Here is a 23298-nt window from a genome sequence, read left to right on the forward strand (position 1 = left end):
GATGAATGTTCCATAACTGGTGGCAGCCTTTGGATTCTTAATAAGTGAATGTGCCTGGAGCATTGACTAGCTTCTATTCAGAAATTACATTATGTGCCATAAGGCAGTTATAAAAATTACTTCAATTAGTGAAATATCGTTGATTGGAAATTTTCAGTAATCTAATACAATTATCATGGCTGCTAGCATAAATAATATATCATCTGAATAATGTGATTATTTATACTGCACTGTGTTAAATAATTATTTAAAGTCTTCACTGAAACATTGTATGTAACAAGTTGTATAGTAATCTGAAAGCACGCAAAACCTGTTGTCAATTGAACTGCATTACAAAATGGCACTTGAATATCTTTTAAATGACAATTATTTTTCTTAATGTGCTAAAAAAATCCCTTCATGTCACTCTTGTTTGAATTTGTAACTTTGTCTGTGCTTGCATCAACATTGTAAAACATGTTACCTGAATGGAGAGGTGCTCTGATGGTAGGACTTTCGACGACTGGGCAGTTTTCTTCTCTGGAATGATTGCAAGGCCTGCTTCATGGGTTTGCTCTTCTGTTTGTATTTCTTCAATGAATAGAGTCTCCCTTCGAACATCAACAATATCTTTCACAAGGGTTTCTTCCTTGACTGATGGTGCCTCAAATAATGGTGCCATCTCTACAGTGTCAACACAGGATTTCACATCACCTGTATTTGTCGATCCTGGTTGCAATGATTTCACTGTATCTGCCTTGAATTCGGCAGCTAGCTCATGGATCTCAATGGCGTCGCGTGGAACCTCTGTGAACTCAACTGTTAGATGTGTTTTTTCTGGTGCAGATATATCAAAATGAGCAGCCATCTCTTCAGTTGTGGTGACTTCTCTGGGAATCTCTACATGTGAAACTGACGCCACAGATTCCCTTTCCACTGATGCCAAAAATTCAGTAGCTACCTCATGCACTGCAGGTGTTCCTCTTGTCAATTCTACATGACTTTCGCCAGCGTGCGCTTGTATAGGTATGTCCTCATGAAATTCCGCTGCCTGCTCTTCATACTGTGGGTAACTCCTGGCTGTTTCAGTTATTCTAGATGTAAGAGCTTTTGTTGGAACGTCTACAGACTGGAACTCAGCAGGAATCTCCTCCAAAATTGCTGAAACTTCTCTTGACTCTTCAACAAAGGTTAAGTTTCCTTTCTTTTCTGCTGTTTTTTCAATAACAAGCTCCTCACTGGCAACACCCGGTATTACTTCTATCACATCAATTTGACGTTGTGGAAAGAGAAGCAAAGTCTTGCTTGCTTCCTTTGAGAGAACATCATCAGGAGCAAACTCCGATGCTATTTCCTCTTCTCCTATGTCACTAACAGCAAGACACTGTTCCTCTAGTATGCCTAGTGCTTTCTGGTATTTTTCTTTTGGCAGTGCTTTTAACTCTAGCGTACTCAAAAGGGTTTCAGCTTCCAATACTTCTACTGATTGCTGAGGCTCGAGGACTTTTTTTGCCTTTTGCTTTTTTCTGGGTGCCTTAGCAAGGAATTCTGGAGCATACTGTTCACATGTGGTCTCCTCAACAACCAGCGACTTTTCTTCTATTATTACACTTTGTGATGCCTCGTGTGTTTCTTGTTGAGGCACACTCACAGTTTCTGGCATTTCAGAAGTGAATGCTTCTTCAATAGTAACTGCTTTGCTTTCTGTTAATGCTGTATGCGGTCTCTCTTCCTTTGGCTTTTCATCAGTTTCCAGTTCACCAGTGTTTAACTCACTGCTAATTTCTTCTATAACAACAGGACGGCTTTCAACAAGGCTTATGTGGGCACTTGTGGCTTCTGGAAATTCAGAGACAACTAACTCCTCAGAAACATGTGCTTGTGTGAATTCAGTCTGAAGAACATCTTTAAAGTCCTTGGCAGTTTCTACTGTCCTTTTCTTAACAATTGATATTTCTTCTGTAACTGTAATATCTTCTCTCTCTTTTTCCTCTGGCTTCCCTTTTCTTTTAGGCTTCTTAGGCTTCTTAAGTTTAGCTACATCAAATATTTCTGTTTCTTTAACGACCTCTTCGGTGATGTCCTCTAGCTCTGTAATTTCCTTAGGTTTCTCCACAGCTTCAGTGACAATATCAGTGTGCTGGATAGTTTTAATGTATGCAATATCTGGTGTTTCTACTGCCTCTGTTGTAATTTCTTGTGGTGCTTCTTCGGGCTTCTCTTCCATAGGTCGTGCTTTTGACTCAAGGTCTACTATTTGCTCTGTCTCTTCCACAACTAGCACTTCCTCCTCCTCTTCAGGTTTCTTCTTTTTCTTTGGTTTCTTTGGCTTAGGAGCCTTGGCCAATTCAATTGTTTCGGTCTCTTCAATAACTTCCTCTGTCTTGTATTCAACCTGAGCAATTTCCTTAGGCCTTTCCAGAGATTCAGTAATGATATCTGTGCGCTGAATAGATTTAACATCAGTTATATCTGGAATTTCCACAGCCTCAGTCGTGATTTCTAGTGGTTTTTCCTCTTTCTTAAGGATAATAACTTCTTCAACCACTGGCTCTTCCTTTGGCTTCTCCTCCTTTGGTCGTGCTTTAGTCTCAAGGTCTACTATTTGCTCTGTCTCTTCCACAACTGGCATTTCCTCCTCCTCTTCGGGTTGCTTCTTTTTCTTTGGCTTTTTTGGCTTAGGTACCTTTGCCAATTCAATTGTTTCCGTCTCTTCGACGACTTCCTCCGTCTTGTATTCAACCTGAGCAATTTCCTTGGGCCTTTCGAGAGATTCAGTAATGATATCTGTGCGCTGAATAGTCTTAATATCAGTGATATCTGGAATTTCGACAGCTTCAGTTGTTATTTCTCGTGGTTTCTCTTCTTTCTTAAGGATAATAACTTCTTCAACCACTGGCTCTTCCTTTGGCTTCTCTTCCTTTGGTCGTGCTTTCGACTCGAGGTCTACTATTTGCTCTGTCTCTTCCACAACTGGTGCTTCCTCCTCCTCTTCGGGTTGCTTCTTTTTCTTTGGCTTCTTTGGCTTAGGTACCTTTGTCAATTCAATTGTTTCCGTCTCTTCGACGACTTCCTCCGTCTTGTATTCAACCAGAGCAATTTCCTTGGGCCTTTCCAGAGATTCAGTAATGATATCTGTGCGCTGAATAGTCTTAATATCAGTGATATCTGGAATTTCGACAGCTTCAGTTGTTATTTCTCGTGGTTTCTCTTCTTTCTTAAGGATAATAACTTCTTCAACCACTGGCTCTTCCTTTGGCTTCTCTTCCTTTGGTCGTGCTTTCGACTCGAGGTCTACTATTTGCTCTGTCTCTTCCACAACTGGTGCTTCCTCCTCCTCTTCGGGTTGCTTCTTTTTCTTTGGCTTCTTTGGCTTAGGTACCTTTGTCAATTCAATTGTTTCCGTCTCTTCGACGACTTCCTCCGTCTTGTATTCAACCAGAGCAATTTCCTTGGGCCTTTCTAGGGATTCAGTGATAATATCTGTGTGCTGGATAGTCTTAACATCAGTGATATCTGGAATTTCGACAGCCTCAGTTGTTATTTCTCGTGGTTTCTCCTCTTTCTTAAGGATAGTAATTTCTTCAACCACTGGCTCTTCCTTTGGCTTCTCTTCCTTTGGTCGTGCTTTCGACTCGAGGTCTACTATTTGCTCTGTCTCTTCCACAACTGGTGCTTCCTCCTCCTCTTCGGGTTGCTTCTTTTTCTTTGGCTTCTTTGGCTTAGGTACCTTTGCCAATTCAATTGTTTCCGTCTCTTCGACGACTTCCTCCGTCTTGTATTCAACCTGAGCAATTTCCTTGGGCCTTTCTAGAGATTCAGTGATGATATCTGTGCGCTGGATAGTCTTAACATCAGTGATATCTGGAATTTCGACAGCCTCAGTTGTTATTTCTCGTGGTTTCTCCTCTTTCTTAAGGATAGTAATTTCTTCAACCACTGGCTCTTCCTTCGGCTTTTCTTCCTTTGGCCGTGCTTTCGACTCGAGGTCTACTATTTGCTCTGTCTCTTCCACGACTGGCGCTTCCTCCTCCTCTTCGGGTTGCTTCTTTTTCTTTGGCTTCTTTGGCTTAGGCACCTTGGCCAATTCAATTGTTTCAGTTTCTTCAACCACTTCCTCGGTCTTATACTCAACTTGAGGAATTTCTTTGGGCCTTTCCAGAGATTCAGTGATGATATCTGTGCGCTGGATAGTCTTAACATCAGTGATATCTGGAATTTCGACAGCCTCAGTTGTTATTTCTCGTGGTTTCTCCTCTTTCTTAAGGATAGTAATTTCTTCAACCACTGGCTCTTCCTTTGGCTTTTCTTCCTTTGGCCGTGCTTTCGACTCGAGGTCTACTATTTGCTCTGTCTCTTCCACGACTGGCGCTTCCTCCTCCTCTTCGGGTTGCTTCTTTTTCTTTGGCTTCTTTGGCTTAGGCACCTTGGCCAATTCAATTGCTTCAGTTTCTTCAACCACTTCCTCGGTCTTATACTCAACTTGAGCAATTTCCTTAGGCCTTTCCAGAGATACAGTGATGATATCTGTGCGCTGGATAGTCTTAACATCAGTGATATCTGGAATTTCCACAGCCTCAGTGGTGATTTCTCGTGGCTTTTCCTCTTGCTTAAGGATAGTTATTTCGTCAACCACTGGCTCTTCCTTTGGCCGTGCTTTCGATGCGAGGTCTACTATTTGCTCGGTCTCTTCCACCACTGGTGCTTCCTCCTCCTCTTCGGGTTTCTTCTTTTTCTTTGGTTTCTTTGGCTTAGGTACCTTGGCCAATTGAATTGTTTCCGTCTCTTCAACGACTTCCTCCGTCTTGTACTCAACCTGAGCAATTTCTTTGGGCCTTTCTAGGGATTCAGTAATGATATCTGTGCGCTGGATAGTCTTAACATCAGTTATATCTGGAATTTCCACAGCCTCAGCCGTGATTTCTAGAGGTTTTTCCTCTTTCTTAAGGATAATAATTTCTTCAACCACTGGCTCTTCCTTTGGCTTCTCTTCCTTTGGTCGTGCTTTCGACTCGAGGTCTACTATTTGCTCTGCCTCTTCCACAACTGGTGCTTCCTCCTCCTCTTCGGGTTGCTTCTTTTTCTTTGGCTTCTTTGGCTTAGGTACCTTTGCCAATTCAATTGTTTCTGTCTCTTCGACGACTTCCTCCGTCTTGTACTCAACCTGAGCAATTTCCTTCGGCCTTTCTAGAGATTCAGTGATGATATCAGTGCGCTGGATAGTCTTAACATCAGTGATATCTGGAATTTCCACAGCCTCAGTCGTGATTTCTAGAGGTTTTTCCTCTTTCTTAAGGATAATAATTTCTTCAACCACTGGCTCTTCCTTTGGCTTCTCTTCCTTTGGTCGTGCTTTCGACTCGAGGTCTACTATTTGCTCTGTCTCTTCCACAACTGGTGCTTCCTCCTCCTCTTCGGGTTGCTTCTTTTTCTTTGGCTTCTTTGGCTTAGGTACCTTTGCCAATTCAATCGTCTCCGTCTCTTCGACGACTTCCTCCGTCTTGTACTCAACCTGAGCAATTTCCTTCGGCTTTTCTAGAGATTCAGTGATGATATCGGTGCGCTGGATAGTCTTAACATCAGTAATATCTGGAATTTCGACTGCTTCAGTTGTTATTTCTCGTGGTTTCTCCTCTTTCTTAAGGATAATAACTTCTTCAACCACTGGCTCTTCCTTTGGCTTCTCTTTCCTTGGTCGTGCTTTCGACTCGAGGTCTACTATTTGGTCTGTCTCTTCCACAAGTGGCACTACGTCCTCTTCTTCAGGTTTCTTCTTTTTCTTTGGCTTCTTTGGCTTAGGCACCTTGGCCAATTCAATTGTTTCAGTTTCCTCAACCACTTCCTCTGTCTTATACTCAACTTTAGCAATTTCTTTAGGCCTTTCCAGAGATTCAGTGATGATATCTGTGCGCTGGATAGTCTTAACATCAGTGATATCTGGAATTTCAACAGCCTCAGTTGTTATTTCTCGTGGTTTCTCCTCTTTTTTAAGGATAGTGATTTCTTCAACCACTGGCTCTTCCTTTGGCTTCCCTTCCTTTGGCCGTGCTTTCGATTCAAGATCTACTATTTGATCTGTCTCTTCCACAACTTGTGCTTCCTCCTCCTCTTCGGGTTTCTTCTTTTTCTTTGGCTTCTTTGGCCTAGGTGCCTTGGCCAATTCAATTGTTTCCGTCTCTTCAACGACTTCCTCCGTCTTGTATTCAACCTGAGCAATTTCCTTGGGCCTTTCTAGAGATTCCGTGATGATATCTGCACGCTGGATGCTCTTAACATCAGTGATATCTGGAATTTCCACAGCCTCAGTCGTGATTTCTCGTGGTCTTTCCTCTTTCTTAAGGATAGTAATTTCTTCAACCACTGGCTCTTCCTTTGGCTTCTCTTCCTTTGGTCGTGCTTTCGACTCAAGGTCTGCTATTTGCTCTGTCTCTTCCACAACTGGTGCTTCTTCCTCCTCTTGGGGTTTTTTCTTTTTCTTTGGCTTCTTTGGTTTAGGTACCTTGGCCAATTCAATTGTTTCCGTTTCTTCAACGACTTCCTCCGTCTTGTATTCAACCTGAGCAATTTCTTTGGGCCTTTCTAGCGATTCAGTGATGATATCTGTGCGCTGGATACTCTTAACATCAGTGATATCTGGAATTTCCACAGCCTCAGTCGTGATTTCTCGTGGTTTTTCCTCTTGCTTAAGGATAGTGATTTCGTCAACCACTGGTTCTTCCTTTGGCCGTGCTTTCGACGCGAGGTCTACTATTTGCTCTGTCTCTTCCACAACTGGTGCTTCCTCCTCCTCTTCAGGTTTCTTCTTTTTCTTGGGCTTCTTTGGCTTAGGCACCTTGGCCAATTCAATTGTTTCTGTCTCTTCAACAACTTCTTCTGTCTTGTATTCAACCTGAGCGATTTCCTTAGGCCTTTCTAGCGATTCAGTGATGATATCTGTGCGCTGGATACTCTTAACATCAGTTATATCTGGAATTTCCACAGCCTCAGTCGTAATTTCTCGTGGTTTTTCCTCTTTCTTAAGGATAGTAATTTCTTCAACCACTGGCTCTTCCTTAGGCTTCTCTTCCTTTGGTCGTGCTTTCGATGCGAGGTCTACTATTTGCTCTGTATCTTCCACAACTGGTGCTTCCTCCTCCTTTTCAGGTTTCTTCTTTTTCTTTGGCTTCATTGGCTTAGGCACCTTGGCCAATTCAATTGCTTCTGTCTCTTCAACAACTTCCTCTGTCTTGTATTCAACCTGAGCAATTTCCTTAGGCCTTTCTAGTGATTCAGTAATGATATCTGTACGCTGGATACTCTTAACATCTGTGATATCTGGAATTTCCACAGCCTCAGTCGTGATTTCTCGTGGTTTTTCCTCTTTCTTAAGGATAGTGATTTCGTCAACCACTGGCTCTTCCTTTGGCTTCTCCTCCTTTGGCCGTGCTTTCGATGCCAGGTCTACTATTTGCTCTGTCTCTTCCACAACTGGTGCTTCCTCCTCGTCTCCCGGTTTCTTCTTTTTCTTTGGCTTCTTTGGCTTAGGTACCTTGGCCAATTCAATCATTTCTGTCTCTTCAACGACTTCCTCTGTCTTGTACTCAACTTGAGCAATTTCTTTAGGTCTTTCTATCGATTCAGTGATGACATCCGTGCGCTGGATAGTCTTAACATCAGTGATAGCTGGAATTTCCACAGCCTCAGTCGTGATTTCTCGAGGTGTTTCCTCTTTCTTAGGGATAGTAATTTCTTCAACCACTGGCGGCTCCTTTGGCCGTGCTTTCGACAATAGGTCTACTATTTGCTCTGCGTCTTCCACAACTAGCACTTCGTCCTCCTCTTCGGGTTTCTTCTTTTTCTTTGGCTTCTTTGGCTTAGGTACCTTGGCCAATTCAATTGTTTCCGTCTCTTCAACGACTTCCTCCGTCTTGTATTCAACCTGAGCGATTTCCTTGGGCCTTTCTAGAGATTCCGTGATGATATCTGTACGCTGGATGCTCTTAACATCAGTGATATCTGGAATTTCGACAGCTTCAGTTGTTATTTCTCGTGGTTTCTCCTCTTTCTTAAGGATAATAACTTCTTCAACCACTGGCTCTTCCTTTGGCTTCTCTTTCCTTGGTCGTCCTTTCGACTCGAGGTCTACTATTTGGTCTGTCTCTTCCACAAGTGGCACTTCGTCCTCTTCTTCAGGTTTCTTCTTTTTCTTTGGCTTCTTTGGCTTAGGCACCTTGGCCAATTCAATTGTTTCAGTTTCCTCAACCACTTCCTCTGTCTTATACTCAACTTTAGCGATTTCTTTAGGCCTTTCCAGAGATTCAGTGATGATATCTGTGCGCTGGATAGTCTTAACATCAGTGATATCTGGAATTTCAACAGCCTCAGTTGTTATTTCTCGTGGTTTCTCCTCTTCTTTAAGGATAGTAATTTCTTCAACCACTGGCTCTTCCTTTGGTCGTGCTTTCGACTCAAGGTCTACTGTTTGCTCTGTCTCTTCCACAGCTGGTGCTTCCTCCTCCTCTTCGGGTTGCTTCTTTTTCTTTGGCTTCTTTGCCTTAGGCACCTTGGCCAGTTCAATTGTTTCAGTTTCTTCAACCACTTCCTCGGTCTTATACTCAACTTGAGCAATTTCTTTAGGCCTTTCGAGAGATTCAGTGATGATATCTGTGCGCTGGATAGTCTTAACATCCGTGATATCTGGAATTTCCACAGCTTCAGTCGTGATGTCTAGTGGTATAATTTTGCGTGGCCGTTCTTCCTTTGTACGTATGGTAATATCTTGAACTGCGGCTTTTCTCTCGGGTTTTTGCTGAGGCTTTTCTTCTTTCCCAGGTTTTTTCTTCGGCCATGCTACTGATTGTAGGTCTACTGTTTGCTCTACAGCTTCTTCTACCGTTGGCGATTCCTCTTCATCAGGTATCACTGTTCTTTTTGGTTTTTTTGGCTTTGATACCTTAGCGAGATCAATTGTTTCTGTTTCTTCAAGCACCTCCTCTGTTTCGTAAACAATCTGTGTCACTTCCTTTGGCTTCTCAGTGGATTCAGTGAGAATGTCCGTGAGCTGGACTTTCTTAATATCAGCAATGCGTGGTACCTCCGTCGCCTCTGTTGTAATTTTTCGTGGTTCATCCTTCTTTTTCACAATTGTGTCTGCTGGGCCTTCCGACTTTTCTTCAGGTCTTCGTTCTGCTGGTTCTCGATACTTTGGTGGTGTAATGTCCTCAGTTTTCTTGATTGATTCAACTTGAATGATTTGTTTGGTCTCTTGCAAAAGTGGAAGCTCTTGTGTTTTTTCTTTTCTTCCAGGTATTCTTGGTTTTGGTACTTGGAAAACTTTGATGGTAGCTTTCTTTTCATATGCTTCCGGAGCCTTGTGTTCTATTGGTGTGAGCTTTTCCGGTTTTTCCACTTCTTCTGCGTCAATTGGTAGTTGATGCACTGTCCTTGCATAAGGTGTCAGTGTTTGAGGTGTGATCTTCTCAGGCTTTCCTTCCTTTGTAAGTTGAATTTCTTCAACTTCAGGTTTGTCTTTTGGTTTTTGGTGAAGTGGCTTTTCCTTCTGCCGTGTTGGATATCTGAAATCGCTCACTTCACTTGTCTCCTCTGTCAGGGGTACATCTCCGTGTTGTGGTCTTTCCTCTGGCTTCAATTTTCGTAGCACGCTGATCTCAGTGACTTCTTCTGTTTCAGTGTATTCTTCTTTCTGGTCCGCTTGCTCTGGCACTACTACTTTTCGTTTAGTGAATTTGTGAAGTTCAGATTCCTCTACTTTTTCTGGGATATCTTTCTTGCGGAACTTTTCTGTTGGTTTTAATGTTTTTGTCAAAAACTCTGGCATTTCTGTTTCTTCTTGTTGTGGCAAAGGTAGTTTCTTTTTAGGCTGCTTGTCCTGTGGTGCTTGACGTTTTAAAGGTTGATCACTTTCCTGCCGTATTTCTGGCAAAGCATGTCGAACTTCTTCCTCAGGTTTTGGCAGTGTGTCAAGATGGGAAGTTTCTGATATGTCAACTTCTTCTTGCATTACTTGCTGATGCCGAGGTATTGGTTTTAGTACTTTTTTTAAAAATTCTGGAACATGTTCCACAGGCTCTGGCCATTGTTTGATTGCTTGCTTTGTCTCTTTTATTTCTTCTTGAGTTACTTCCTCTTTGACAAACTTTTTCTGAACAGAGATTTCTTCTTGTATGAAAAGTTTTGTTGCTTCAACTTGGGAGTAAGCTTCAATAGTTGCCCTTTTTGGTAACTGGTCAATGAAGGACTCTTCTTCGGGCATTTTTCTTTCCTCAGCTGTCTTAATAAAGAATTTTTCATGACTTATAGGTTTTAAAAATACAGTGTCCTCAGTTGACACCAATGTTTCAGTGCTTATCTTTTCCATCTTCTCCTGGTCTTTGCGTTCTTCAGGTTCTAGAGAGAAAAAAAGGAACATTTATTTTTTCTTTTCACAAATATTTTGAGAATGCCTGTATACTCGACAAAAGCAGGCTAACAAATTTTGTATTATTGTCATGTTACTATAATTCCAGGCATGCCTTGCAGCAGTGTTGGGAAATAATACAAACAAATAAACAAACAAGTCTACATTTTATGGGCCCACGAACAACCAGAGGCCTGAATACTGGCACAAATGCAATCAATCAATCAATCAATCAATCAAATATTTGTTGTAGTGCCCAGGAACAGCTATGGCGCCCTCATACTGGCGCACTTTAAAAAGTAATATGTGAGACAAAATACACAGGGAAGACAAATATGGTAGACCGAACCCTTTGAGATAAAGAAACAAATAAGGAAACAGAAAACGGGGAAGCTACGTAAAGGGGAGTTAATCATGCAACATCATTATCTAAATTTATACAAAACACAGGAAATGAACTCTGAAAAAAGTCAATGTAACAGAATACTCATTACAGTCGAATCTCGTTAATTCGACCACGCTTAATTCGAACTTTTTAATTCGACCACGTTTATTCGAACTGACGCTGTGGTACCGTTAAAGGTATGCGTATTTCAATGAGGAAAACGCCCGGTAATTCGAATGCACAAGCATTTGCGACGGTTAATTCGAACATACCGCGCTCCGACAATGCTCTCAGCAGCACGCCAAATCACGCGGTGGCGCCATACCCCGCCATAGAGGAAAGACTTCGGAGAAACCCTTCACCGCCGCTCGCGAAGAAAAAAATACCGTGGCGGAAATTTCGTCCTCTCAAATAGCAGTACAATTATCTCGAACGTGTGCCTGTTATGTAAAGCAGCGCCTAGTACACTAGCACTGAGCTACTGCCGAGATCGGAAGCCGGGACGCGAGGGCATTTCGCGGGCAGACATCACACACCGACCGTCTGAGCGAGGCTGCTCGCTTCGCTTGCACGTTTGCCCTTCGCAACCACTGCGTCGAGTAAAATAATTGTATTTAATTACGGGCGACCGAAGTGTACAGTGTTAATTGTTTTGGCAAACATAAGCGCTCTTCGACGAGCTCATGTTGGATCGTAAGCGCCGTCGGCCGCGGCGTCTGTGTTGTCTGCGTCTGTGTTGTCTGCAAAGCGAAGCAGTGTTGTGCAGAGTTGTTTATACGACGTGGCTATGAAGTCAAGCTGGGGGGCCTGATCTGGGTGGAGCTTACGCGCCGCTCAATCTTTCGGATGCACGCACCGTGTGCCCCAAATCATCGTATGCCGCATGCCGGATCATGCGGCGCCTCACGTCGGATCGGACGCCGAATCGTACCGCGTGTCTCCTGCTGAGTGGCTGCGCGAGTGAGTGGCTCCGCGAGTGACGAATATGAGTGACGTATGCGCGGGAAACTGGTTGTCATGCGAACCCGCCAGACAAAAAGCTCTATTCGTACTCGCGTCTAGTTCAGCCGGACCGCTTATTTCGCACTATCGTCTGCTCGCGTCAGCTCTCGCTCGCCGTGTTTTCGTTGGCTTGGTTTGGCCTCGTTTGCGCTTGTTTTTTCGTTTACAATGACGAGTCTAAATGGAGACGTTCCGATAAAAAAGTTGTTGGAGACAGTGCGCCATATTCGATTCTGTGCGACAAGACAGACCCTGAATGCAAGGACGCGAAGGCGACACTTAGTACTTCATTCTGCTTGTCTTTAGAACGCGGCTAAGAACGCAGGACGAAGAACGTTAACAAAGCAGACGAAGGAAAGAACCACGCGAGCACATTGAGGGAAGCAGCGGTGGAGGCACAGTCCGGCCTCGGCATCTCCGCTGCTTCGGTGTCGGTGGCAGGGTTAATTAGCTCCAACCATCAAGCTTCCCTCCCGCCCTGCCTTCCCTCCCGCCCTGCCTTCAACTACGTTCCCCTCGCCCTCCCTTTCATCCCCCCCCCCCCCCCCCCGAAGAAAGATCTCGTTCTCGTTACGCCTGTGGCAGAAAGGATGTTGCACATCCGCCGCCAAGGTTTCTGAGTGGTGGCGCTGGCTAACACTCCCAGGGTTCTGAAGGAAACATAAATACCCAAGAAAGTGGATTTCAACGGCGCCGCGGTAGCTCAATTGGTAGAGCATCGCACGCATAATGCGAAGGTTGCGGGATCGTTCCCTGCCTGTGGCCAGTTTTTTCGTCCACTTTCATTCCCAGTAATTTATTATTTCTTTATTTCATTTATTAAGCACAAGTAATTTCCCCTATGTTCTCCTTCGTGTCAGTGTTTGTTGGCTTCCTATGATATGACTGATAAAAATCGGGCCCCTCGGTTGACCCCCTTTCTTCTCGTTTCTTTCAACTGCCTTGTAACTCTTTCACCTTCGACGGTCTCCGCGCCGGCGCCAGCTTAGCCCGCTCGTTGAAGTTTCGCTTTCTGCCATTATCGGGGGAAGCAAGCGTTGGCCGGCGTGGGCAGTTTCGTGGTTCTTGCTCGCTGTGTGCTTGCGCGCCGCGATATTTAACGACTCGCACCGTTCGTGCATCGTACTATGGCGCAGAAATACTTCAAGAACAGGTCCTTCTTTTAATTCGAACGTCTTTTAATTTGAACAAATTTTCGGGCCCCCTCGAGCTCGAATTATCGAGAGCTTATTCCCGAAAATGTTTTTTTGCAGTCAAGCCATAGGACAGTCTCTAATCCAACAAGGCCTCCAGAAAACGTGGCATGCTGCTTGGTATACTTCTGCAGCAAGGAAAATTGCACATGATCGAGAAGCTTTGGACAATAATGTATAATGCCATAAACCCAGGCACGTACCCAGGATATTTTTTAGGGGGTGGGCAACCCAAGGTAACTCTCCCTATGCAAATGAGGGGGGGAGAGGTAGCTTTACTAGTACAAACGTGAATAATGCCCACCATTCGCCATAAAGACGCGGAAATTCGCAAAAGAGAATTGAAATAAGGTGTACCTCAAAGGTACGCCTATGAGATACACCACTCATTTACTTGGCTAACAAGGAAGCACATCAAATCGACTAGCGCATGACAGAAGCGCAGGAAGAACGCTGCCAAGAACAATAAACAAGCGAAAGTAAAAAATGAAGATTTCTAGTAGCGTTTTTTGAATTACCCTGGAAGAATTATAGAGAAATATATATGTTTGCGAAACAATCACAGTTCTCTTGGTTCCCTCGTTTACTGCTCTACCAATTTAAGTGGCATAACCGGCCCGTGCTGCAATTTGGGAAGTTGCGAAACGATGCGTGGTCACCAGTCCCTTACAGCCATGTAGAGCGCAGGACGCAGCGGATCTAGACGTACTGCGCTCACCGCGGAAGGTTAGAAAAACACTCACATTAGCACAGCAGAGAAATGGCTACGCCACTTAGCTCCACTGATAACTGTAGAAGCATGATTGAAAACACACGGAATTGTTCCCCACTTCCGGCGGCCTTTTCTCTACTTCCTTCTTAATAAAGAGATGTTGATCCATAAATATTTTAACAAATAGCACTTAAATTTGCTAATTTTCGCTTTTCCTTCCTGTTTGGCTGTTGCCTTAGCTCTCTCCCCTTAGTAGATCGCTTAATTTCTCAACTCTTTGCGACACTTCTTTTCAGTTGCCTGTTTTGCACGAAAAGTGCTGTACAATTAATGAAAAGCCAGACGAGGTAACGGGGGACAATCATATTGTTTATGGTTTTATCGGTTATTGCAGGGTATGATGATGGACGCTGTTTGGCATTTATTTATATTCCACCTTATCTAACCCATATCGTGGATATATGCTTCCGAAGATTTGCCAGCGTCGCGGCGAGCCGTTACTCGAGGAAATAATGAAGCAAAAAAAAAGTTAAATGCAACTGGCGTTTTCTCCGGCCGGAACTTGTTGCACGAGCATACAGACCAGCTGTCTATGAACCGAATCCCTTTCCTGATCCCTGGATCAGTCTGAACAAAGAAGGTTGAACTAACAAAGCAACAGCGATGCGCGTGATCGTTGAATAGATGGTGACAACTGAACTCATCTCGAGTTAATCGCGTGGGCACTGAATCGATGAGAAAACTGGCCTTCCCACCCCAGGAGATGCCTATAAGTACCGCCATCCAAAAGCAGTGAAAAAATTGACAACCATTCCACTCTGTGAAGATGGAATGGCAGCGAGAGCAGAGCAAAATTTAAATTATGGGGTTTTTACGTGCCAAAACCACTTTCTGATTATGAGGCACGCCGTAGTGGAGGACTCCGGAAATTTCGACCACCTGGGGTTCTTTAACGTGCACCTAAATCTAAGTACACGCGTGTTTTCGCATTTCGCTCCCTTCGAAATGCGGCCGCCGTGGCCGGGATTCGATCCCGCGACCTAGTGCTCAGCAGCCCAACACCATAGCCACTGAGCAACCACGGCGGGTAAGAGCAGACCACAGTCAAAGCTCTCAAACGAAAAGCAAAGTGCTTCACCCACGTATAAGGAGCGCTTAACGCCTGCTTCACCTCCGCCGCAGGTCGGCCCGACGGTAGTGCAATGCCGGGCCGACCCGCGGCGGAGGTGAAGCAGGCATTAAGCACTCCCCATCCGTGGGCCGATACCGAAGATAGTGCAATTCTGGGCCCACCCGCGGCGGAGGTGAAGCAGGCGTTGAGCGCTCCGCATACGTGGGTCCATCCAAACGTGGTGCAATACCGGGCCGACCCGCGGCGGAGGTGAAACAGGCATTAAGCACTCCCCATCCGTGGGCCCATCCCGAAGGTTTCGAAGGACGCGTTACAGGTTGCCGAGCCCACAGGGGTATGTGCCATTGAGCTTGGACCCTTTTTGCACTATCACCAGGATTGGCCCACGTGATTATTTTTTCTGTTGACGGATGACGAAAAAACTATGTAAGGTTAGTCATATACAGCTCTCGCTGTAATACGCATCAAAATGTTGACTGCCGAATAGATTGATTTGCCAGCGCTGTAGGAATGTGTCTGAGGGGTGGTGGTGTGGGCGGGGAGGAAGGGGGCGTATGCCGCTTAACTTCGGGGGGGGGGGGGCGGACCCCCCCGTGCCCCCCTCTGGGTACGTGCCTGCATAGACCACCTTATAGAGGAACAGAAGGTCTAATTTAAGAGAGCTTGATTTTAGAGGTGTGAGTTGAGGTATATTTGAGAGAGCTGGACTGTGGTCGCCAGAACGGTAAAAGTGGTGCTTGGAAATGGATATCAGTTTATTCTGGATGCATTCAATGAAGTCAGAATTGGATTTGGACGTTCCCCCCCAAACTACAGACGCATACTCTAGTACTAGAGGGCACACAGTAGAATACAGTTTCAGAAAGGCAACAGGAGAGTGGAAGTCATGCCATCTACGACAAACCATACCAAGAGCCTGAAAGGCACGTTGTTCTGCACATTATTAGCATGTGAAGAGACGGTTAGCGTTTTGTCGAAGTACGCACGACAATCTTTCATTTTATCGACACCTGGCAATGGAGCATCTTGAAGGGTGTATGAAAATTGCACATGGTGTGCTTTCCGCGTATAACTTAATACCACAGTTTTGGAAGTGTTTAAAAGTAGCTTATTGTCCTTGCATCAGTTTGAAAGGGAAAAAAATTCTTTCTGGCAGTCAGTGCAGTCGTGAACACTGTTGACAGTCTTAAATAGTTTTAAATTGTCAGTATATAGAAGGAATGAAGAGTTGAATTGCTGACGAAATGTTATTTATGAACAGTAGGAAGAGAAGAGGGCGTAGAAAGGAACCTTGAGGAACTCCGCTAGTGTCCCCACAGCAAACAGAGCTGTCTATTAATGCCAAAGAAGCATGATCTGTTGCTTAGGTAATTACATACAACAACAACAATAATAATAATGTCATCTTTATTTAATAATAATAATAATAATAATAATCAACAATTCATTTAACGTGCCCAGGAACGTTATTACTGAGGTCCGAGAGCTGGCACACAGATGGGGGAAAAAAGTAAAAAGGTATACAGCCACGGTCAATAGTTAGGCATAAAAAATAGAATGGATAAATAAGGAACAGGATAGAGTTACACAATGAGAAACATTCCAGCAGTAAGACACTATTGCAAGGCGAAGTACATACACGGAAGGCAAGAGAAACTGAGAAGATAGGAAAGGAGTGCAGCTAGAAAAAAGGGTCAAGAGAAAGTGCAAAGCTCAGAAGAAAAAGAGAACACGTCTTGAAGGATATAAAGATGAAGAAAATGACAGTTGCATAGCCTTTGCGTTCTGTAGAAAGGCGAGTGCTAAAAGAGGCCAGAAAGAAGAAGGGGATATGTTCCCTGGTAGTCTTCTGCAAAACTCACAGTGAAACAGAAGCTAGTAGATCCGAGCATGTAATCCATTCCATGAATAATTTCGTAAAAAAAAAGGATGTCGGTACGTCTACGTCTGCAGCTGATTGACGGAAGTGTGGGATAATTATTCAAAGTTGAAAAGTTGTTGATGCATGAGGTCAGACAACAATATATATACTCATCAGCTTTTTCTACACACGCTCGATTGATAATGCTATTACCATTGCTTGTGCCATTCCACACCACTGAGGTGTGTTCAAATAATGGGATACATATGTATGTGAGCAATTTGAGGAATGGAAATGGGGTACGAAAATCCCTTGCAAGTCTGCAGATGGAAACGAGCATGCGCAGGCCTTGCGATGTGATGTGCTTACAGTGGGCCGAGAAGCTTAAAGTGCTATCAAAAAGCACACCACGCTCACTTATTTCAACAACCCTAGTCAACACTTCACAATCAACAGGATAAGGGGAGACAATATTACGGCTTTCACATGAGTATGACATAATTCTAGTTGAGGTGAATTTAGAGTGCTCCCGTTTAATTGGCACCCTTTAGAGAATGATAGGTCGGACTGCCGAGCGTGGCAGGCCTTACTACTGTATATGTCCTGAAATATTTTGATGGCATCGGTGTAAAGAAATGAAGACTTCTGGATTGTAATCTTCTCTTCCCGCCTTTTCCTTGAAGATATCCTGGTTCCGCTCCTGAACAGAATCGACCAAGTCAGTGGCACCTTTCATTACAATGTCTACGGGATAGGCCCACTTAACCCTGTCAGACAACCGTTCGCCCAAATGGGCGGGAATAGCCGAAGAAAGCTTTGGTTTAAAGGAAACCGGCAGCCTATGCAAGGTAAATATGGCTGCCATTTACGCTAGACTGTTTTCCTCAGCCACATGAAATGTATCCTCCGTGTCTTCTGGTCAGTAGATTGGAGCCAGAATCTTTTTGTGACCGTTTCAATTGTTCGCGTGCCATGTATTTTTGAGGACAAGGTCCTCTTTGTAGACTTCAGATCGACTTGGTGTTTATGAGATTTGGGTATCTGGCCACTTCTATCTCGTCAAATGAAATGATTTAGTAGTACAACGAAAATGGCGTCAAAATGAAGCTTGAAACGGAAAAGATGCACTAAGTTAGCGTAGAGCTATATACGATCAAAGCAGCAATAATGTGTAATTAGCGCAACATGTCGAAATGAAATCAAGATATGCTCGTTCAAACTGCGCGTGCCTAAAACCGCAACCGGGAGTGTGGATGTACTCGACGAAAAATGTAGGCCGATTCCGGAGATAGTGCAGTCTAAAAATACTGTCGAATCCCGAAGGTAGTGCAGTCTAAAAAACAAACCACATATGGTACACTAATGCACCCAAGAAGACCTTGTAGTTCTTCGATATCAACCACTGTTGACTCGCCTTCTTGCATTCGTTCGAAACTTATGCAGAGAAATGCGCAAGGTCTTCTAAAATAGTTCCAGTGCCGCCTAAAGGCGAATAATTGATAGCTAAGCAAAGTATTAGACAACTGCACGATGTAAGGATCGTAGTTTTATCGGCCGCATAAGTTGCAGTAAGCCTATGCTTAATAGTTAAATTAACAAGTATGATGTCACTCAAGCACAGGCAATCATGAACAGATCTCACTCGGTGACCATGGGCACTCGCTGTCACAACACTGGCGTGATGAAGAATGAAAACAGAGTGAATCGAACGCTTCTGCTGCCTTTCGTTTCAATGCGTCTCCGAAACTTGAGATTACGTGACTTCCAAGCCTAGGCGCGCGGCAAGACCGCGCACATGCAGCCACCAGCCATCTCGGATCATCGAACCTTTGCAGCCACCGGTGATTATTACCAAGATAGGGCCCGGGCGGTGTAAGTACAAGCTGAGCTGTGAGGACACCATACACAGCCAGGGCTAGGCTAGCGTAGTCGTCGCCGCCCACCCCCCCCCCCCTCCCAGCGCACTTGATCACGGTACCGCGCTCTCACCGCCTCCCCCGCATTGTTCGCGCTTTATCACGTGACCTCCAACGCGGAGCGCGATAGAATCTTAACGCACTTGAACTTACGGAACTTCACGCCGACGCCAGCGGTGATGTCGACGGTGAATATTCGCCTGGAGTGTTCACATAATAGTTATCGCAATATTTTAAGCGTCAAGGTTGTCAATCGAGCGTTGACGTTTTTTCGTGGCTTCATGTTTTGCACACACACACACGCACACAACAAAGGAAGGGTTTCTTACCGCCTATTGTCACAAAGCACTCAGTCACCCGCTCTCCTGCTTCATTTGTGGCTTTGCAGACGTATCGCCCTTGCGTTCTTTCGTTTACCTCCAGGATGTGAAGGAGATTTTTGTCATTCAAGATGGTCACTTTGTATACTGTGCTCTCTGAAACAGCAGACATAAACCGAAATAATGAACCTTCGGTATGCGTTTCCCCCCCTCTCTTAATACGTAGCTGTCGACCCTGTAACAACGATATGAAGCCTCAATTCCTTCAGTGCACAACAAATTATTTAAATCACATTTTAATGACATGAATGTAAAACGCACGGGCTTTGAGTGATCAGGTAGTGTCATATTCCACTGATGCGTGCACCACGCTGGTGTTTAAGTCCCTCGCTCAACGTGTTTAATTGAGATGGTCGATGGAAAACGCTATGAAGGGGCTGTAGGCCACCTAAAGAGAATCTTAATTTATTTCAGCACACAGAAAGACGCCGTATATTGATCTTCCGAAGTCGCCTCTTAGCGGCAACAAGACATGAGATTGGGACTGAAACTCTTTCAGGTTACGAAAAAAAATAATAGCAAAGAGTAATTCTTACAATCTTTCAACAATGCAACAAACGGGGTAGCTGGTGCACGTTCATAGTTGTCTTACACCTCATTTTACGCTGGAAAACAAAAGGAAGGGCCGACAATAACGAATGTACGAAAGCGAAACCGCTTTGAGCTTTTGTACCTTTGTTTGAGTCGTCCCTTCCTTTTTGTAAGAGGAAGTGCAAGACAACTATAAACAACCTGTCAAGGTTGCAGTTCTACTCTGTAGGCAAGAAAAAGAAAGAATAGAAATAAATAAATAAATAAATAAATAAATAAATAAATAAATAAACGAATGAAGGAAAAAAGGGAAAGTAACAAAGTAACTGGGACTGAGAGGAGAACAGCCAGAATGTGGCGAACTTGTCACATTTCAGTTTTTTTCCAACGGTTGCGTATGAATAACAGCGTTCTCTTCTTCCGATTCCCTCCATTTGTTTTATTGATTTACTTTTGTTATTTTTCTTTTATTGTGCTAGCTACCAGCCTTCTTGTCCCGTACCTTCTCGAAGAGTTGACTGTTGGGCTAGTTGGTCGTCCATATTTGAAGTAGTAGCTTAGCGTGAATAAAACCACGGACACAAGAAAGACGGACAAGGACAAGCGCTACTCACAACAGTTGTGAGTAGCGCTTGTCCTTGTCCGTCTTTCTTGTGTCCGTGGTTTTATTCGCGCTAAGCTACTACTTCAAAAATGCGTACTTTCTCGCTTCCTTCGCATCCCGCCCTACCCGCTATCCCCCGTTTCTTCTCTGCCATGCCTTATGTGGAGCAGGTCGGGACATTTTTGTGCTTTTATTTGTGTTGTCAAATCACTAATAATTAATAACTGAAGAACCTTGCCGAGTAGAAAGACGCTTTGACAGAAATTGTGTATTGAGAGCCAAGTAGGTCCCCGTAAATGGCAGTCAACGACCACACAATGTACGTGACCCCTCGGCTCTAGCACGTATTATGCTATACGTTGTTCGAATGGTTCGACAGGAAGTCGTGCTAGATAGCTGAATTCATAACAAAAAAAATGCTGGAAGCCGAGAAATGTAACCAAATTGTGTACTGACGCACTGAGGATGGTCTCACTGAGCACATTTGGGGAATATATTTTTTGCCCGCGTACAGAAAGTATACAAATGTTCCATGACGTAGCGTCGGCATAAATTGAAACGCGAACAGTAACGAAGGAAGGAGCACCTTTTACACGTTTCTACTTGGAAGTGCGACGTGTAATTGCTCTGTATCCGGTTTCAATGCATGTAGTAGTCCCAAGTGTACGCTGTGGAATCTGAATTAAACCGCTGTTACAAATGTAGGTGAAGATGGAAACGAAACAACGCATTGGAGTAGTTTCGGAATCGTTCACGTTTGAATTTTTGCTGATAGCGTACGTCAATGTGTGAGTGGAAATAGAGACTGTATATAAATGATAATTTGGAACTTGCCTGTGTCGTCTGGAAGTATTGGCCTGTCCTCGTGGAACCACCGTACTTCTGGCGGTGGACGTCCTCTTGCCACGCATTCCAAAGTGATTGGCATGCCAAGTGGGGCTCGTACCTCGCTTACTAAAGGCTGCTCAAATCTTGGCTTCATCGGCACAAACTCTGAAAAGCAAGGTTGTGAAATATTTCTTGTAATTAGTTTTGTGAAGGTCAACATTGTGAGACGAGTGGTTACCTAGATCAAGCTTGTTAACTTTCTTCGGGGTCTTCCTCATTGGCAGCATTGACTTCATATCTGCAATTAGGTTCAGAGATGATGACTTAAACAACGCAATATCTTTGATTTGTTGAAACTTACCTATTTGAATGAGCTCAGCCTCTGTAACTTCTGTTCCGTATTTGTTCTTTGCTTCGCAGATGAAGTCACCAAAGTCCTCTGGCGTTGTCCTGATTGTGAGAGTGGGCGAAGGAGCATTAATGACGATTGTCTTTCTCGCACTTGTTTATTTCTGCCCATCGCGACACAGACAGGCTATAAAGAGCGCGTTGGCATTGCCTCATTCGTCGACAGAACAATGTGGGCCTCAGACAGCTTACATTATCTCTCGAAACGTCGAATATAGAATTATTCAAAGGAATTGCTGCCGATCGATTAACAGAGGGCGTATGGTCCGTGTCACGCCACAGGTGGGGCTTTCGAATAACGTGACGTGAGCTCCAGGAGTCGCAACTGATCGTGGCTCAAGTGCCAGAGGCACTTCACCTCGCTTACGGTTCTTTCCGCACGCAGATAATGCTGACCAGAATTTTCAGTGCGCAAACTGCACTCTCCGGCACCTGTACTGCACCCAATCGTGAGGATGGGTAGAAATTCTCAGAAGGGGACATTTCTAGCGAATAAGTGTTCAGTATCTTGGACGTTTAGAACGCATTCTTGAATTCGAACTTCCTACAATTCGAAACGTACCTGCACGTCCTCTCGAAGTCTCATTAAGTCGACTGTAGGTGTACTACTGAAATAAGAACACTTACCTGTGTATAGTTATGGAGCAGTTGCCTTCAGTGTCGTAGTACAAGCTGTATTCAGGAGAATATTTCACCGGCTGGCCTTGTTTGTACCATGTTATTTTAGGCTTTGGAACTCCGATAGCCCGGCAGTCAAGCCTGCAATTATGATGTGATTGCGCTTGTACCGCACACGCCGAAAAATACCATCTGCCTATCCTCCATAAACGTGACGTGCAGTAGAAGTCAAAGCAGGGCCGCGATGTTGTAGCGATGCCTTTTCTGATGCTATTTTTTTTTTCTTTTCGCACTTCGTCGGTGTCAGATCGACACTCCGCCTACTTTATCAATCGGACCATCCGGCCGTGAGCAATCGATGATAAGAGTGGCATGGTATCGAGCGGTAGGCATCGCTGCAAAATCGCGGCCCAGAACAAGAGCGTGATAGAGACAACGTTATAATCAAGACGGATAGTTAAACGGGTAATTCTCTGGAGAAATAAGGCCCCCCAGAGAGAAAAAGAATATGTTACACAGGTTGTGTCAACCAGCATTAGGTTTACAGCTGCTTTCAAACGTACAGGAGGTCATTATAGTGGATTATAGTGTTTTTTGCAGAGCATGATCCCTTGCACTTTTGTCTACCTATAAAAATGTATTTTTTAAATTTACATGCAATGAACCATCGAGACATTACGGAACGAAGTGGAGTGATAACAAATCGGCGCATTACTAAATACGCGGCTAGAAAGAACATGCTCTATGAAAAAAAAAAATGGACACATGGCACCATTATACATGATGCCATACATGATACAATAAACATTTGATACAATAAACATGATAGAATAGAAGCTGATAGCGAAGGAGAACGTGTAGTGGAACACAGGAACTCATACAAGAAACAAGAATCACAGATTCATAGAACCGGAATCTACGCTATCTACTAAAGCAGGTAATATAGAATATCAACGAGAAAACGACGGGGAGAGAAAACGAGAGTGACATCGCATACGTGGCGCCCCGTCACCGCGAGGGAGAAAGGGGTTATTGTCAGAAAATAAGGCAAACGCCGCTTTTCCAAATAAAGTGTTATCGGATATAGATGCGATATCAGTAGCAAGGTGGTTGCATTCGTTAGACGTATGCGGAATAAATCAGTAAAAATGCATGTGTGCGACAATGAGTCGATCCGACCTTTTATGCTGATGATGAAATACAGGAGGAATGATATGTGCGAATATGTTGAACGAGAAGAAGCTTGGGAACCTAAGGGCCCGATCTTGGTTAGTCATAACCGTATCTGTTGGCTTCATATGGTTCTAATAAGTCGATTACGTGAAGATGAGTGGTAATACATTTTGTGAAATA

At 44.1% G+C, this 23298-nt stretch overlaps 1 protein-coding gene across 1 annotated transcript in view; it reads right to left on the reverse strand.

Moving 5' to 3' along the window:
* Positions 1-23298, reverse strand: part of sls (sallimus) — a 285614-nt gene that overhangs the window by 125421 nt on the left and 136895 nt on the right. Inside the window, exons 121-126 of the mRNA XM_072287454.1 lie at positions 22157-22265; positions 21955-22025; positions 21281-21369; positions 20926-21084; positions 18906-19052; positions 464-10365 (exon numbers count right to left, since the gene is read on the reverse strand). Coding sequence (XP_072143555.1) covers positions 464-10365; positions 18906-19052; positions 20926-21084; positions 21281-21369; positions 21955-22025; positions 22157-22265 — 10477 coding nt within the window. The remainder of the gene's footprint in view (positions 1-463; positions 10366-18905; positions 19053-20925; positions 21085-21280; positions 21370-21954; positions 22026-22156; positions 22266-23298) is intronic.

Source organism: Dermacentor andersoni, chromosome 1, assembly GCF_023375885.2.
Source record: "Dermacentor andersoni chromosome 1, qqDerAnde1_hic_scaffold, whole genome shotgun sequence".
NCBI lineage: Eukaryota > Metazoa > Arthropoda > Arachnida > Ixodida > Ixodidae > Dermacentor > Dermacentor andersoni.